This window comes from Condylostylus longicornis, unplaced genomic scaffold, assembly GCF_029603195.1.
Source record: "Condylostylus longicornis isolate FDR11 unplaced genomic scaffold, ASM2960319v2 ptg000048l, whole genome shotgun sequence".
Classification (NCBI taxonomy): Eukaryota; Metazoa; Arthropoda; class Insecta; order Diptera; family Dolichopodidae; genus Condylostylus; species Condylostylus longicornis.
The window spans coordinates 14,581,848-14,601,574 of record NW_026578017.1 but is presented as its reverse complement, the minus strand read 5'-3'; the positions used below and the strand labels follow the sequence as shown (position 1 = coordinate 14,601,574).

General features: G+C 25.1%; 1 protein-coding gene across 20 annotated transcripts in view; it reads left to right on the top strand.

Annotated features, from left to right (window-relative positions):
* Nucleotides 1-19,727, top strand: part of LOC129610910 (potassium channel subfamily T member 1) — a 206,411-nt gene that overhangs the window by 94,200 nt on the left and 92,484 nt on the right. For all 20 annotated transcript variants that reach the window (XR_008697111.1, XR_008697110.1, XM_055523712.1 and 17 more), the window contains exons 3-6: nt 15,448-15,527; nt 15,623-15,722; nt 15,863-16,061; nt 19,304-19,378. Coding sequence is in view for 18 of the 20 variants with exons in the window: in XM_055523712.1 (XP_055379687.1) it covers nt 15,448-15,527; nt 15,623-15,722; nt 15,863-16,061; nt 19,304-19,378 (454 nt within the window). In the remaining 2 variants the exon portion in view is untranslated. The remainder of the gene's footprint in view (nt 1-15,447; nt 15,528-15,622; nt 15,723-15,862; nt 16,062-19,303; nt 19,379-19,727) is intronic.

Genomic DNA, 19,727 nt, shown 5'->3' with positions numbered 1-19,727 from the left:
CTATAGGTTTAAAAAAATTTTCGATACCTCAAAATTCTCCTTATCCAGGTTCAATTGTATTACTGTATAATTTTCTTTTTCACGAATTCAAATACAATTTTAGATACGCTTTATTACAAATATATTTTTATAAATTGTATTTATCATGCCTGTAATAAAATAATAATGTTTTCGCTATTATTCGTCAACTAAATGTGTATATTATATAATACATACGTACATGTGTAGTGATAATAGTTTTGTTATTATTTTCAAAGACATGCTATCGAATCATACGTACCTTTATTACCTAATAATTTCCTATTTTGATTTAATTGTCTCGCATGATTTCCCGTTCTTGTTGTTATAGCTATGTGCAAATTACTTGAAATATAGCGTGCAATAATGCAATAATACAATGTCAAAAGAAACATAAAAAAAAAGGAAATCCCAACTTTACTACAACTACTGCTAAAATGCTAAAAAACAAAAACATAGAAAACAATAAAACTATATCCTAGAAGGAAATCAGTAAATTTCATTTCATTTTGTAATTAAATTGCTTCAAAAATAATAGTATTTTTTTTTTGTTTTTGTAATACACGTATAATTGCAATTTTCTCATTAACGACTAATAAAAAATTCAAATCTATTAGAAATGGAAAAATAAAATACGATTTTATCGTGACATTACAAAATAAATAAAATTTTTTTTTTGTTTGGTTCGTGAACAAAATGGACATTCTATACATAGCTAACATAACGCTAATAATTTAATTACTCCATTTTTAATAAAAGTATACAACGCTCCGACTAATGTTAGTGTATTGTACTAATATGGTGTACTACATCTAATATATACGATTTCCACACAATTTCAATTTTGTTGAACAAACTCATAAAGTTTTGAAATTAAAATTTTGAAATAGAATCATGTGCTCTTAAATTTTTTAACTTTCATTAAGATTTAATTCCAATAAGGATGAGAATTCATAATTAATACTGCGATGTCCGTACAAACTAAGAGAAAAAATTCTTAAACTATTTGCTTTTGCGTTGAGCATAGTCTTACAGTTTTCGTCGGTATATAAATTTATAAAAATTTTTGAATAAATTTTTAATTTTGCATTTCTTTTTAGCACTTTTCCAAAAAAATTTTTGAAAAAAAGTGCTTATTAGTTTCACTCTGTCCCGTCCGTCCGTCTGTCAGTCTGTCCGTGTGTCTGTTTACAAAACTTCTACACCCTTGAAGATAGAAAGCTGAAATTTTGTACGTATATAGATCTTTACTAGAAACTTATTTTCGTAGAACAAAATTTTTACCTATATCCCCCCCCCCTCTAGAAGTTATACCCCCCCAAAACCCTAAAAATGGCCTTTTTTAAGTATTTGTTGCAATGAAACCATAAGCACTTTTGAAATTTTGCAAACGTAGAAAGGCAGCGGCTTGCTTCCCCTAGCGCGGTATACTATAGTTAAACTTTAGAAAAACAAAATGGCCGTTCAAATTTACCGTTATATAAAGTCTTTTTCCAAATTTTTGATTTCGTTTTTCTTCTAAACTCCAGCCTGTAGATTCTTGAAATTAGGGGCTTTTAGACATTAATAAATAGTTCATTTTGTTAGAAGAAAATTTTTTTCCATCTCTACCCCCTGTCAAGTTATCGCCTCTTGAAATTTCTAAAATTTATTTTTGACACCTTATATTTCCGGAACCGCAAGTTTTTTCAAATTTCTTTAAAAGCAAAAAGCTAACGATAAATTCCGTGACATTAAAAAATATAATTATTTTTCTTAACTCACACAATTAAACCTTAAAATCGAGCATTATGTTAACCCCACTTTATATTAATTTTTGCTTTATTTCAAAGACTGCATGTATGCATCATCCTAAATATATGCAATCCTAGAAATAGCTTTGTATATGAACGGAAATAATTTTAATAGTGTGATAAATATACATAGACTGTATTTAAAAGCAGAATTTTCACTTGTTCAAGGGAAAAGTGCTACAATACAAACCATTGGTTTGACCCAACTTTATTTTTAATTGAACTTCAATTTAAGATCTCAAAGGGTTTTTAAAATTTTTTTTTTTCGAATCTTCAAAACAAAGATTTTCTTTAAAAAAATTAAAACATTTAGGATAATCTATTTTTCAACACCGGCTCATTAAAGTAACATTTGGACAAATATCTCACTTTCAAATAATCAAAAACGAATTTCAAAATCAGTTCGAAACTATTATTACCTCATTTAACTCATGTTCTTCTAGAAAACTTTTTGAAATTAACAATAGTACCGACCTGAAAAGTATTTTTCTAATCATACAAATAAATTACAAAATTTTTTCGTTCTTGAATAATTTCATTCTAACCCTGCAGGTAACTATAATAAATAGTTTTCCCAGAAAATTTAGTATATAGTCACTGTTCGTTTAATGAATTTTTTTCACATAAATTTTATGAAAACTTTGCTTAATTAACTTTTAAAAATCCTTTGGCGTATTTTTCAAATTTGTTAATTATGCGCCTAATGATCTTAATAGTGTGCGAATAATAATAATTACAAAAAAAGGCAAAATATTTTTATCTATCTTAATAAATTTTAATATTTGAACAAACTGAAATGAAAATATTCACAATATTAATTAATATTTCTCTGTTATACAAAAGACAAACACAAGAGTATCCATTTTAGAAAGAATTAAATCTAAATTAGCATTCAAATAACCATAAAAAATACAAAATTTCAGGAGGCCTTAAACTTTAATGAAATTATAAAATAAGGATTTTGTATAACGTAAAACTAATTGTAATTAGAATGAAAAAATTATATGTCTGGAAACTTTTTCGAAATTAATTTCATGAAATTATAATTGTATAAATGCAAAAAATGAAATGGTGACCTTTTTGATTTCATTTATTTTCATTTCAAATGTGAATAAGTCTATGACCGGTGAATTATTTTAAAATTGAAACTTTTCTAACCTTATACAAAATATGTAATTGTTGTTTTTGTTTTTAATTTTTATGATACAATTTTTTACAAATGTTGGTTTTGTCTTACATTAATAAGCTTAAACAAATTTTCATTATACAAAATTAAAAATATATTGTTGAGAATATCAAGGATAATTGGATTTTATAACCGTCAGTCATTGTATAACATAATGATTTCGATTCACACGAATAAATTTTGTGGAAATTTTTTTTGTTCAAAAAATCTGGATTAGACACAGGTTCTTTTTAAATTGTGAAAATTTTAGAGTAATTAAGAATGATTTTAAAATTATAAGAGTATATTTTTATTAAATTAAATGTATTGTGGTAACATGTGAATTTAATTTTGTGTTTGCTATATCAATTTTAAAATAATATCGATTTTATTTGTAACAATTCCTTAGTAGCGATTAGAATTATTTCCAGGATTTTCAGGCCTCTAATTATTTTCTTTCATACAAGTAAATCGCTACCAATACAATTCTCCTTTACTTACCGTAGTGTTTACGCATTAAATTTGTAAATATTTGAAAATGGTTGCGGATAAATGTTAATATACTCGCAATAATTTTTGCTCTGCTTGGTTTACTCAAAGAAAATTTGTACAAATAATCAATATGGAAGGTTCATATAACTTATTCTTAGTAAATATGGGAAAGCAATATAATGAGTGTTCGAAATAAATGAGACTCAGTCCTCCCCTTTATTTTTTTTCATACTTTTTAAAATTCTAGACATCTAATTAATTGTAATATGCACAAATGAACTAAAATAGCCAGTACTGTAGTGAAAACTTCAATGGCAATGAAAAATTTTCTTATCAAATTTCAATTATTCTATATACAAAAAATATTAAAGCATGCGTTTCCAAGTTCCACTGTATATTTGCATTTTCTGTTACAAATAAATATCCAAAGAAGAAAAAATACTTAAATTTCACGTGCAAGTGGCATATTTTATGTAACATGACATGCATATGTCATGTTAAAAACCGAAACAAAAAATTATGTTATAATAATATCGCGTCATACATGCAAAACGTCATTACATCAAGAACATAAGCACATAACACAAAAAAGCAGATGTGGTCAGTACATAATCGACCGTATTGTGTGTTTTCTATATAAAGATAGCAACTACGTAGTAAATGTATTAAATCTACGCTACCATCATTCATTTAAATTTCTTTTTGCTATTGTGTACCTATGGTCTTGCTTTAAAAAATGCTGCCTATGGTCTTACCTTAAAAAATGAAAATTGCAATACCCGATATACTCTGGAAATGAAGTAATTCGCCGTCTACTCTCAAAATAAATTCATATGTAAATTTTGAGGAAACCATATTTCAACCGAAACTGAGGTGTAGGAGTTGACGTAAAACAGACACACTGATATCCTGTTGAAAATAAATTTTAACCTTTGAAAACTTTATATGTGAAATTTGGTGCGGTCTCAGTACCTCCTCTGAAACCACATTAATTCATGGTTTGTAAAACAGGAGGACGAAAATTTTTAATAGAAATTTTTTTTCTTTTTTTTTATTATGGTTTTTTTTTCATAAAATGATTTTTTGCTCCACAAAAAATAATGTTGTGATTATTACTTTATAAAATTGCCCATAATTAAATTAATTTTACATAAAATTTAAGGTTGTTTACTTTATTGACGTCAATTGGATTACATTTAACAATTAACCGAATTAATAAAATTTGTACAGGGCACCATTCATGTAAAAACGAAATTTTCGACCTTGTGCTCTTATTAAAAAACATAAAAATTTTTGTATATGTATGTATAAACGAATAAACTTTCATAGTTATTAAAATTTTCAACAATTTTATTAATTTTTAAAAGGGAAAATAAGAAAAAAAAATTATAATTGATTGCAGTAAATTTAGACATACATAATTATGATCCTTAGTGACTTTTAAAAAATACGCATTTTGTGTTTTGTTTATGTCCTTAATAATTTTGTTCATTAACTTGTAATTAAAATTATTGTACGTGACAAATTATTTTATTCAACAAAACAATGTAAAAGTTAGTAAATATATATAGGTTCATAATTAATGTTCAAAACTGGCACAGTTAATTCTAAGAACACTTCTAGTATGAGAGATACATGAAATTTGAGATAAAAATTTTAATGGAGAATTGATTGCTAATATTTTTCGCAGTAACTTTTATATCATAATAAAAAGTGAATAAGTTTGAGAGCATTTCTAACAAATTTGGAGTAAAATTTATTTATTACCGCTGTATCCCATAGTCAAGTGCCTCTATTTATAAAACTTCTTAACTTTTGATATGTAAATGTCAAGTTTTAATGTGAAATGTGTCCTTTGAAAATAGCCATTATGCATTTTGATTCCGATTTGTTTCCAAATTATTTATACTTTTTTTCATTTATAATATTGAGAATAAATATTGAGAGTTGAATAATTGCTAATTTCGTTTAAAAAAATTTTCTACATATAATTTCCACTCCTCCTCAGTTATCGCGTCTCAAAATCAATAAAATTTCAACTTTCGATAAATAATTTTCTTTCAAACTTTAGATTTTATCGGAAGTCTATTTAGTTAGAAACTATAATTATCAGTTTTTAATGACCCTATTAACTTTTTGATTCCATTTCATTCTTAATTGTTTCTTAAATTATTTTCATCATCCCAAAAGTATGCCAAAAATTTTGCTATTTTGTAAAACTAATTTATCTATCTGATTTTAATTTGATTTTTTAATTGTAATTAATATGCAAATCCAGAATGGTTTGAAATCCGAAGAATGGGTATTTTAAGACTACAGAACATCGCTCATTGTGAAATGGAATCGAAAGAGTGATGGAGGAGTAAGGTAGCTTTTCATTGAAATTAAAGAAAATTATTTTAAGTGCAAAGTGTAGCTTTTTAATTTAATTATTTTAATATTATTCAATTTCTTTACTAAAAAAATGCCCACATATACGAATAGTACATAGCTGTGCATTATGTTGATAAATTTTTATCATTATTTCACCCACATATGTACACGATTTAATAAGTAATATTAAAACCTTATCGATTATAATTTTTTACGAGTATAATGTCAAGTTCAAGTACTTTTAATCAAATAAGTGCATTTTATCAAATACATTTCTATTAATAAATATGAAAAATGGAAGGAAATTAATAGAATTAATGATTAATGAGGGGGTTCAAACCCCGGTCAGGTCACTATAAAAATTATATTCAATATTATATAACTTAATATGCAATACTAATAAATATTAAACAAGTAATTTTCAAATATTCATAATATTCGATACTAAAAAACTAAGAAAAATAAACAGTAAATATTAATAACCTCAAATAATTAATATAAATAAAACTACGGCAGGCTAGTCACCTACCTAGCTAACTCTCTATGACTATAGAAACTAGGGCATGATAGATATTATCATGCACTAGCCCTATACTCCCCCTAGGAGTGAAGAAGGAAAAAAAAAAAAAAAAAAAATGATTAAAGGAGCCTTAAGTTCCTTTTCAAATTTTATTTTTGAATTCATTTCACTAAACTTCAACTGAGTTTTTGAATTCAGAAGAATTTTTAATTGAATTCACTTTACTAAAGCACAAAATGGGCAAATGGGACTCCCTTTTGAAGGGAGGCTCTACCCGGAAGATTAGACGACAGCCATACGCATATTATATTGTATGTGACTGTACTGCTCTTGCCATCAGGAAGTACAAAATATTTGGATGGGGCTTTCCCAGTGTTGCGGAGCTCGCTTCACTTTTATATTTTGGACATTTATTTATTTGGAAACGGGGTAGTGTAATAGTGATATGGGACTATGGGAGGGCTACAATAAGCCATAGCTGACTGCGGTGGCTAGAAGGAGTAAATTGCTTTGCCCACATCTTCCAATAGTTTACAATTTCCAATCTATAAACTTCAAAAAAACTTCCTTAAAATGCGTCGTTTTAGAAAAGTAAATTACATTCAAAAGGCCAAAGTTTGAGAAAAAATATTTTTTCATAACAAATTAATTATGTATATATATTTGAGGACAAAATTTCCAAAATATTTAAATCAGATTGATCAACGCAATTTCTGAAATATTCGATTCTATAATTTCCAATATTTTTCAAATAGTTTTTTAAAATTTTCAGCTGAATTTATTTTCTAAATTAACAATGCCAAAATATTTATTTAACAGTGGGTAAATTCCATATTTCTGACCTACAAAATGCAATGACTTAAACTGATATTAAAGACAAATCTTTATTACGTTAATTTAAAGCTGTTCAACTTCACTTATAATTTTTAAAGAAAAGTTAAAATTATAATAAATATTAAATTTTTATAATTTACAATTATTGTCCATAAAAAAATAATAAGTAGACCAATTGAAAGTGTTCTTAAATATAGTGAAACAAGAATTTGACAACTAATGATTTCCTAAGAGATTTCCAATGCTCATCGAAGTCTTCAAAATTTGTAAAAGTTTTTTTTTTTTATTTTCAAAAGCAAAACTTTTACTTTCTGGTTTATCGTATCTGTCAAAGATTTTCCTCTAGATACAATGAAATTGAAAAACTTTTATTTTTTTTTTCTTTCTTCGCCTGTACTCTAATTTTTGAATAAGATGAACGATTGAATTTCTCCAATGGACATAATTGGTCGTACAAAAAATCAATAATATTGTAATGACAATGATGGTATTAATTGACTGCTTTATTCTTTACCGTAAAATATCATAGAATCAATTAATGCAGACCTTCAAAACAAAAATCTACTTTACAAATTCTTCAAAGTAAAAAAATTACGAAAACTATAAAGAGGACAATTATTTGAATTTAATTTTTTTGAAATGATCCCTTATAATTTTCTTTTTTTTTTTTAGGTATAACTTTCATCTCATGATTTTTCATAAAATAAAATCACAAAAAAAAGGAAGAAATTGCCTCTAGAATTTAATAGTATCCTGTGTATTTCCGTCACAATATCCCCAAATTGTCATCTTCACAATCGGTATTCATATTTTTATTACTACTATTATGAATAGATGAAAGAGAAATCATAAAAATTATAGATCTATAAATTCTATGTCAAAGTTTTGGAATTGAATAATAGCATAATTTATAAGGCACGATTGATTTTTGTAATATATTTTCAAGGATCAAATGCTATAGAAATATATGAAATTAAATATTATAAATAAGTAATATAGTGAAATATTCCATTTCCATATACAAAAGGAAAAATTATGTACATTTATACGCCTAAGAGACTTAAAAGTTACTCTCCCTTATTCTTGAAAATAAAATTTTTTTTTTTATGTGAAGAACAAAAAAAGAAAATCCCCTAAAGGACATACTGTAGACTAAAGAAACCTGAAATGTCCATCATTCTTATACCTTATTGTGCACGTAATTTAATATTTAAAAGTTTTATTAAATCAAATATAGCTATAATATCTTTCAGGAAACTTAAATTTCTAATGTTCTTTAAATTATTTTAAAAATTTACTTATAATTTTTAAAAGGCAAATTTCTTATTAACATATTTAATACTCGTAAAATTTAAAAGCTTTAAATTAAATTATATTAGAATTTTAAATTTAAAAACTAAAAAATTTCCCGAAAAATTCTTTAAAAAAATGGCATAGTTATGGCTAATGTCCTTTTATTGCAATGGAAATAAAAGCGATGGTATCAGACTATAAGGTTTTTTCAATAATTTTTTCAGAGAAATGCGATTATGGGAGTGATTAAAATGAATCTCTCAGCGAATTTATATGCGAGTCTCTTTAATATGCGCTTATTTTTATAACAGTCTAATCGGTTTTTTACTCACTTTTCATTTACTTTCAAATTAGAATGCTGTTTCTAATGGATATTTCATCCTTCCAACAATATTACTAATTTTTTCAATTGTATTTTTAGATTGTTTCGACTAAATTACCAACCAAAGCTCTCACTTTCCAAAACAAAGAGATTAAATTTTGTATACATTTTCTTCTTACTCGAAAATTATAAATATAAGATAGTTACTCACTTTCTTCTCACTTGCCGAGTAAAATATCGTAATAGGCGGTGAATTTTTCCTACAAGACCAAGTACATTCCTGTTAATCCAATTGGACATTAATTTCATTTCTGGAATAACAATAATAGCAATCAAATATTCAAAATCCGAATTCTTAATTACATTTCAACACGAATTTTCAAGAAAATTTCATATTTCTTTAAATTTTTGAATGTTATCTAAATATCCTTCATTATCAAAACTTACGCAAAATTAGCACTAAAAATTTTATAGTTAGACTTATTCTAATGTTTAAATTTTCTTTATCACACTATACTTAATAAATAATATGAAATTTTTATAAAAGGATCTTAAATTTCTTTCCTCAACATATTCTATTAAAATTTTAATTTTCTAATTAAAATAATATTTCTCAGGTAACTCTCAAAATACCTACTTAGATGCTATAAAAACATTTTCTTAGTAACCTTAAATTAATTAAAATTATTATTTTTTATGATGGAAAAATTTACATCTTATTAAAGCGATAATGAAAAATTGCGAATAAATTAAATTTCATCACTATTTAATGGTTGAAACTTTTATCTTAGTTATGAAGTTATTATAAGGTGCTCATTTTATGAAAGCTTTGAAATTTGTTGTATTAGAGGAGTGAGTTGTGAAAAATTGTAAAAATTCTACAAATTAAATCATAAGATGAATATTATGTTCCTTACAATTTAAAAATATAATTCCCAAAACTGTTTGTGTTAATTTTGCATATGAATTTTATCTAAATTCAAAATTAAGATAAATTAAGGTTACAATAGAACATAAAAATTTTTAAAATATGTTTTTAAAGTCAGTAAAACTTTCTTGTCTTACGTAAAACAAATTGAATATTTTTAAATAATTTCGAAATTTCTATTATAACAATATTAACTATTCGCAAATATTTAAAAATAACGCTATATGGTTCTTTGTCAGGCGAATAGTAGCTTAAGCTATTTAATTGTAAATCATAAATAATTTATTGTTTTGTTGTACAAATTATTCAAACCCCCCAAAATTATACACCATTTCAAGTTTTTACATAAAAAATATTCTATGATTTTCTATGTTTTTGTAAAATGATTCTCTATTCAATTACAAATTTACAGACTATATTTTGTGCCCAATTTTCTCTGTCCCAAATTTTTATTTTAAATATAAATGTTATAAGAACTCTAATAATAATAATAAAGAGAAAATTTTTCTGTTCTAGACGTTAAAATAATATAATTTATGTCAACTTAAAGATATTGTGAATATAATGTGTACTTTTTTGACTATACTCAACCCCCTAAAAGTGCCATCATATTCCTTAAATCATATTCTATGCTTCTGTGACCAAAATAAAATAAATATGGTATGCGTTACTTTCCCGGTTAGTAATTATATAAATGGTTTATTAAATAAAATTATTTTGTACATGAGTAAGTATAAAATATTGCAGTAGGTGGGCTTAAAACACATAAGCAATTTAAACTTATTAAGGAGAAAGTTTCTTGTTTCCCAAAAGTTTCATTTTTTGCCTCTTCGCCATTTATTACTAAAACGGTATTTTCTGAAGTTGTGAAGACTAACCTCTTAGCAAATAATTTTTATATTTGTTACTCTTATTTATATTTAAATTCAAGGCAACTTTACAGCTTAATCGTGTATCTCACTTTTATTTATTCTCATTTTTTCAGTTAGATTTTTGCATTTTTTCTCAAATTATAGATACGTGATACGGAATAATTCATCTCACTTGAAAAACTATTATACAAATATAATAGTTATTCCCTATATTAGTTATTAATATAGAAATATAATAGTATATAATAGTTACTCCCTTTCTTCTTACTTGCGCAGTAAAATAGCGAGATAGATGATCGGATTCTATCTCATCCTACTTATTTTTAATGTGTAGTTCAAAATCTAAAATCTGGACTTTAAAACTTCTACTATAATAAAGTAAAGATTCTAACTACTTCAAGATTTCTTTATATTCCATTTATAACAATATTTTCTTCTGTTATTTCTTTATTGGGATCGGGAAAAAAAACACATGTTGAAAATTTTAATATGTTTAGAACCTATAGAAACGAATACCTAAAAATCCTTAATTAAATTAGTATAGAAATCGTATAATTTATAAGAATATTAATAATATATCATTACATGCTTACTATACTCATACACATACACTCACAATATTAGTTTAATTCTATTGTGTATATAATTATCCTCAAATAAAATTCTACTATAAAAATTTTCATATATATATATATAGAGTATTTGTTACCCTAATAAATTTGTGATATTGAAATTTGGATTTCTTTTTAGGGGAATCAAAACCATCATAGTTGACAGACTCTATACCATAATTCAAACCTATTTTGTATTCAAAACTTTTCTTTCAAGCCAATTTATATTTTAGTATACAAATTTTTGTTATTCAAATTTTCGGAAAAAAAAATATATTTATTAGGCTTTTTCCTAAATTATTTATAAATTTTAGTTCTATTTAATCGATCCTTGTGTCAAAGAGAACCCACAATATACTTTTATTTCTAATTCATTTATTTAGTTCAATAAAGTATATTATATATTTGGAAATTTTTATTAAGTAAGTATGTCAATTGCAAATGCATAATAATATTTTTATTGATTTCATTATTGGAAAGGTGTTTATAAAAATATTTATTTATATACCTACATACAAATAGTGTTATTGATGACAATTCATAAGAGTTTAAGTAGAATATCATTATGAATTTTCTATTAAATATGAAATACATTTTCCGATTAATTTTTTGGAAATAATTTCTATACTCGTATAATGAAAGTTTATTGATAGTTGCCAATGAAGTAAAAAAAAAATGTTAAAGAATTTTCTTATATTGGCATAAATTTCAATTTTAATACATCATATGGTTTTTACAGAAATTGCAAAAAACTAAAATGATCATAATTATTGTGAGTAACTGAAATTGTTAAAGTATTAAATTACAATTGGACTTAAATAAAAAAATTAGGGTATCCATCAAATGTTCGAAACAATTGAGAATTAAGTGTTACGTCAATATAGGTCAATTTTTGTATCTTTCTGCCACAATACGAGTATGTAAAATATTTGCAACGAATTCGATGTTGACGGGCAATTTAAAACAAAATCTCAACAGCTATAAGCAAGGGATATAAAACTTGTTTAAGAATTTTGAAATTAGAAATTAGAAACCTAGAAAGTTTATACCTCAATCTCACACAAGTACACTTTTATAACATCATATTGCTGTCATTATTTGCACATACCTACTTATTTCTATTTTTGGTACTTTTAAATTCTTCAAATACTTCACCATTTTCAAAACTAACAAATATTTTTTAATTTCACGAACGAATTATATATATTACAAGTTCATGACCTAATAAAAAACATTATTAAAATAAAATAATTACATTAGTATTCCAAGTGTAAAAGTAAAACTTATTACTTTACGTAAATTTTTAAATATCACAAAGAAAAATGAAGTCAACCTGAAACAAAACCAAAATTAGACCATTTGAAAGATATTTGATAGACTATGATACGAGTATTGAAATTTTGTCAACCACAACAAGTTTTTGGAAGACCAATTTTTTTTCTGTGCTTCAGAAATTTTTATTTCAAAGTAATTGTAACAAAAGAAATATGAAAATGAGGGTCAAAAAAATATTTTATTTTTTTAATACAAGAAAATTGAATTGATAAAAAACATAAAAAAAAAAAACATTTTTGTTAAAATTTAAATTTATGATAGGTCAAATACGTGACTGTCTTAGTATTTACAGTTGAAAGTCTAAATCATTCTATTTACATTATGGAAATTAACTTGAAGCAAATAATACTTTAGTTGATTCTTATTTTAAATTAACCTGTTACAATAGGCATTTTGAACTGTGCTCGAACTTGAACTAGTTATTTATATTTCACATTTTTTTGTGAATTACACGTACATATTGTGCATATTTTAAATAAAATTTCAAAAGAATTATTAAAATTTAAAAATCTCAATCTTCTCATTATCTTTAACCCTACTCTGTTTTTAAAATTTAAACTTTTTAATATCATAAAGAGTAAAATTTCTCGTAAATCACATACAATTTCTTTATAAATATGAAAATTGGCTCATAAATAATATTATGCAGTTTAAAATTAGAATTTTCATTAAAAATTCATGTTAAATTTCTAAAATTAATAAATTTTATTAAAATAAATAAAAACTCTAAAATAATTTTTTTTTAATAAATGTGTATATTTCGTGAGATACTGAATAAATTTAAATTTATAATACCTTCTATCACGTATTCACCTGTGAATTATTTTAATAATGAAATTTTACTAAATTTGCTCATTTAAATAATTGCGTCAATATTTCTGGTCAGAGAGCTTCTAGATGATTTCTAGAATTATAACACTTACTGTAGAATTATTTAAGTCTCAAAAACCTGAGGCGGTTTAAGGGTTTACTCAAATTTTAAAATTTTTGAAAACCATGAGAATCATGCGAATTCCGAAATTAGTAGTATTGAAAATCAGTGTGGTAAAATGAGCAAAACCGTTAGACTAAAATAAATTTTGACATCTTAATTCACATAACAATTTACTTTAGAATGTGAAACAACCATTCAATTTAAATCCAAATTAAGGACATTTTTTAATTATGTTTATCACCTTCAACGTATAGTTAGGAAAATTTACACATTTATTTGCTTATTTAAAACATTTAGATTATGCGTCACTTCTTTATAGTTTGCATATAATTTTACCAAAATTTAATAAAAGAATTTATTCTATTCACGTGTTAAATATTTTCCCTCAATATCTTTCATTAAAAAATTTTAAAAATAATGTAAACTTCATAAAGTTTGAGGAACAATATTGTGACAATATTGTGGAAGAGTAAAATATCAAGTTAAAAACGAAAAAATGTAAAATAATTTTTACATTTTCGTTTAACTTCGTTTTTGTTTTAAATGTTTTTGGAAAAAAGGTTGTTTAATTTACAAATTGGGTTCTTATGAGATCAGAATATTAAATGAATAATATTTAATGAAAATGAAAATTTTGAAATGATTTTAATGATTCGACTTGAAATGTGTTATTTAACAATCATATAATTTATGTATAGCAATACTTTGTAAGTATATTAAAAGTAAATTTTATAACTTTAAATATTTTTTAATTAATTATTTTGATATATTTACACATTTAATTCATTTCTTTGTAACATAAGAATTATGAAGTAGTTAAATTTAGAATTTATTTGCCAATTTTTACAATTTGTACACAAAATGTAATCAGCTCTCAAACCAAAATAGTATCTACATAATACCTGTATTAACTAGTCTTTCGTATTACTTTTATATTAAAGGTCCTTGAAAATGAAAACATTGTAGATCATCTAACATTTTACAAATAGAACACAGAATCTTTTCGAAAACATGGAACAGATTTTTTGTTTCTCCCTAAAAGTATGCAATATCGAAAAATTTAAAAATTTTCAAAGGTTTTGAAGCTAAAGATGAGAAAAATCAAGAAGAGAAAGGAAAACGTTGAAAAGAGTTTTTTTGTGTTATTTTATGTTAGTTTCACACTCGTCGGCACCTCCGCTGCTTTATTTCCTTTCACGTCCACGTAGCCTGACACTTAGCACAGAATGACTTGCTTGCGCCCACCCAATTCGGAGGATGCCGAAAATGGATTTAGCGTTCCGATGTCAGCCCGGCTATGCGACATAATCATTATATCCTCTCACCGATATCATCGTTCTTGGCTAAATTGCACGTATAATGGCGTGCATTTTAGCCTTAAAAACGTGCTCGGAAACATGCTCGGAAAATCGGAATCACCATAGATTCGAATTTGATTCTTGGCCCAAACGACCACGCACGCGTTTTTGATCCCAAATTGGTCTTTGACCCATAAGTGTGCCACATGATGGTGGTACTCACTGGGTAACACAGAAATCCGCAGTCACAATTCCTTCTGTTACTAAGCTACAAGATGAAATTTTTCTCAAAGCATTACCCCCTTACCATGTTGATGATGACTTATTATTTAGTTTACCCTTAAGTTTGATTACGGCATCCAATTTTCATTTATAATTATAAAAAAAAAAAACTGGTCATTTTTTTCCAAGAACAAGAAAACAGATTGAAATTTTTTTTTATCTCCTATAAAATTTACAATGATTTCCAATAACAAAGAGCCTCTTAAGAGCGAAAGTTTTTATTAAAAATTTTATTATAATGTTGATAAATATTTTTTCAATTAATTTTTTGTATTTCAATTATTATGAAAAAATTGTCATATTGTTAAAATTATTTTGATTTTTATAAAAAAGTAGTCATTGATTTAAAAACAAATTTTTTTTTTTTATAATTTCAGAGTTCGAGTAGAATACTATGTTAATGAAAATACATTTAAAGAAAGACTGCAACTTTATTTCATTAAGAATCAGAGATCAAGTAAGTTTTAAAAATTTTATTTTTCAAACTTTTATTAAAATATTTTTTTATTATCCAATATTTCCTAATGCCTCAATATAATTTTAATTTTTTAGGCCTAAGAATACGAATAGCTGATTTGTTTTTTAAATTATTAACATGTGTTCTGTACATAGTTCGTGTGATAACAGATATAAACCCAACATTTGCAACATGGTAAATAATTTAAATCATCTTAATATTTAGAGCAATAGTGACATTTAATCAAAAAATAATTCAATGAAAAATTTAAAAGAAATTCATTTTATATTTTTATTATATGATTTTTTTTGTTTTATTTTGTAAAATCATTATAGTTCGGGTTGCTCACCCAATAATAAATCGGAATTTTTAGCATCAGCAAAATTAACTGAAGAAGCATTTCAGGAAAATCCTATAATTAATTGGGATGCAATATTATGGGTTAATCGACCAACCGTACTTTGGGCTGTACAATTAATTTTAGCATTAGTTTCATTAACCGAAGCACTTCTTTTAACATATCTAGGTTATAAGGTAAAATATAAAATTTTTTATTTTTATATTTTTTTAACAGCATATTTGACAATATCAAAAGATTAAAATTGAGTCCTAACAAATGAAATTACTCAATGAATATTAATTAAAAATTTTCAATTATCTAAATAAATTGGACTAGGGATGATAGAATTCTCGCCCGAATCTAAAACTATTGAAATACGTGAATTAAAATCAATTTACAGAGAATTCTAGAACCTTCATGTATTTCAATTATAAAATTTTCAGGAAAATATATTGCATAATCCTTTCTATTTCTGCAATTTCTAATATGTTTAAAATAAAATACGTTTTCGTATTAAATCCAGAAATCGAAATTTAAAAATTGTTCCTCTTTATTTCTAAACAGTTTCCCCATAATCCTTTATATAAAGGTTAAATTTATTATTTAAAATTAAATTTTAATTTTATATGTAATTAGCTAGTTCATTCATTAAACTCTTTTTCACAAAATTTTCCTAAACTAATTTAAATTTGCTGCTTTTTTACAAACGTGAAAAAATATGTTAGGGAATATAAAATTATTCTGAAATTTAGGTAAATTCAATTATCTAAAAAATAACATTTCCAAAAATGACTTTAAACTATAAAGCATGTGTCTCTCTAATATTAACGTTATAACAACACAGCGGTTCCATATATTTATGATAACATGCATGTATATGTAGCTCTGAAATATATAGGTTAACATATAGCGTATTTGTACTCGTGTGTTCATTATTATTTTTACATAATTCCTTGTTGTACATTATGTTCTTCTTTGATCTCAGTAAATTATGGAAAATTTTGAAAAAAAAAAAATGTTAAGTCAATCATTTTGAAATCAAAGTTTAATTAGAAATTTAATTAAAATTTGAAAGTTTTTTTTTTCTACTATATGGAAACTTATTAAATAAAAAATGTGGCATTATAGAGAAGGCAATTAACTAATTAGTTTTTCTTGTCAAAAACGCTATTTACACACACAATATTTATATAAGCGTTGCCACTACATTTTTATTTCGCTGTAAATGCGATATCGTTGATTTTAGTGGATATGAAGCTAAAAAAATTTCAGTTATAATACAAGAATAAAAATTATTTTAATTAGAAATTTTGGAAATAAAAAATCATCAATTTCTATTTGAAAATTGAAACTGAGTCTTGAGGATTTTATTCCATTTGATATTTTGTGTAAAAACCTCCTGTCAACAAAATTTCAATACGATATAATTTTAAAAAATGATCTGTAGTTGCTAAACAGTGCCGCATTATTGCAGTTTTTATATAATTTCTCCACTCTTGGTGTAAAAAATTCAGAATAAAATTCTTGTTATTAATATTGTAATTAATATAAATAATTAAAAACAATTCTGTGGCAACAAGCATAAATAACTTAAGTCTATGTAAGTGATTTCGAGATAAATTAATTTAAAACTTTAATTCAATTTAAAAATAAATTTTGAGAAAAGTTATATAGTTATTTGATCCGATTTTTACCATCCGTTTTAGGTATACAATAGGTAGGTTATGTGATGGCAACAAATTTTGCATATCAAGTTTTCGGTGCCATGGTGGGGAAGTGCAAATAAACTATTTTTAGCAACCTGTCGGCCTGTGTGTGTACGTTTCTTTCGACGGTACGCGAAACCTCCTAACTTTTGGAAGAAATCAAGCGTCAGCAACTGGACGTTTACTACGAGCCAAATATATATATTTGCGTATATAAATAGAAATAATCAACCGCTTTCATTGAAGTTTAATATTTAATTTCTTCGTATTGAAATAATCAAATTTTTTGGAAAGATTAGGGCTCGAAAACTGATCTGAGAACCGATTTTACTTTTTTTTACCATATCTACGGAACAAATTGACGGAATTTCTTGAAATTTGATATTTGAGTTCTGGTTGTTACCGAAACTAACTGGCGAGCATTTCAAGAAATTCGGGTAGCACAAAGCGAAACTCTACTAAGAGCCAAATTTGTATTTTTCTAGGTATGTTCTAGGTAACTAGGCTTACTAATGCCTTTAAAATATTCTGTAATACTTTTATTTTACTAAGCAATACATATTGCGGTCGGTTATGTCCCGACCACATCAAAAATTTTTTTTAAACGTAAGATTATTAAAAACAAGCGATCAGCTCATAATCTGATCTAAAATAGTAGCTTCATTATTATGGAAAAAGTGAGATATAAGTTTATAAAAAAGCATTTCACAAAACTCATTCCGACTTAAGCGATTTGTGAAAAATCACTTTTGTATTTCCGTCAAATTCATGTCGACTTAAGCTGTTGTTGCAAACGTGGTTTTAGGTGACTTAAGTTATATTGAAAAATCATTTATCTCAAGTTAGTATATTTGAATAAACTGAAAATTAATCTTGCAATAAAAGCTTAACTCGACATAAGCGGTTATAAAAATTCATACATATTACAACATTTGTCACTAATTTTGCCTTGTAGTAAGAATGTACCTCGAAATAAGTGGATTATATAGAAAACATAAATAAGAAGTTTACTGTTCTTAATTCAAATTTAGGTGATTATTGTAATTTATTTATAATTTTGAATTAGGCGATGTGCACACTTGACAAGTGTTGCGGTTACAACAGTCGCAGAACTACCAAAATTTGTGAACATATAGAACGCAAAACGGAGAATTTTCTTGTACACATATTTCATTTTTGTCTTAACTCGAGATAGGCAGTTTGTGTTTGTGGCCACTGAATTTATAACTAACTATTTGGGGAAAGAATTGAGTTGAAAATATTTTTTAAAGCAAAACGTTTAGCCATATTTTTTGGAGTAAAAACAAGAGTTTCAAAATATTAAAGAATAGAAAAAAAAATTGACTCTTATTAAAAATTTAGTACTTTTACCCATAAACTTAAAATCAATAAAACCCAAAACTTTGGTACATTCTACAAAACACCTGTCTTTGTATGCTTAAGAAAAATATTATTTTTACAAGAAACCCTCATTATTTTTTTTCTTATTGTTTTAAACCCTTTTGAACAATATTAAAAGGATATTGAATTGGGTCATTTGCCCCCAAATAAGAAAATAGCCTTAGGTCAATTAAATGAATTTGTTAGACCAATTATAAGTGAAAATAAATTTAAAATAATTTTTTTTTTATTTTCGAAAATTTCTAAAATTCTTCGACACAAAATTATTTCTCATTGTTAATATTATACTTATATATATATATACATATTTCTTTTATCTATTTTAATAGGGTAATATATGGCAACAAATACTATCATTTCATTTTATATTAGAATTAGTAACGACAATACCATTTGCTCTTACGGTAAGTTATTTTTTATTTTTTCATTATATTATTTATTATACAAACCACAATTATTATATAATATGTACGTATAATTAAGTATAGAAAGAAAAAGTTTTACAAACACAATTTTCTACTTAAAATTTTACTCAATTTAATATAAAGTGTTATTCAATTTGTTCAAAACGGGGCATAGTTTGTTAATTGAAACAGGTTTAAGAGCAAGTTCGAAATCAATGCTTCTAAGTTTATAAAGAAACATTTTTTACTCAGTTTTCAATAATATAAAAAAAAGCATGCTAATAATGCTAAAGAACTTGAATTTGATACAATCTAAGGTTCAATATTCTTTCAATTATTTTCCTTCAAA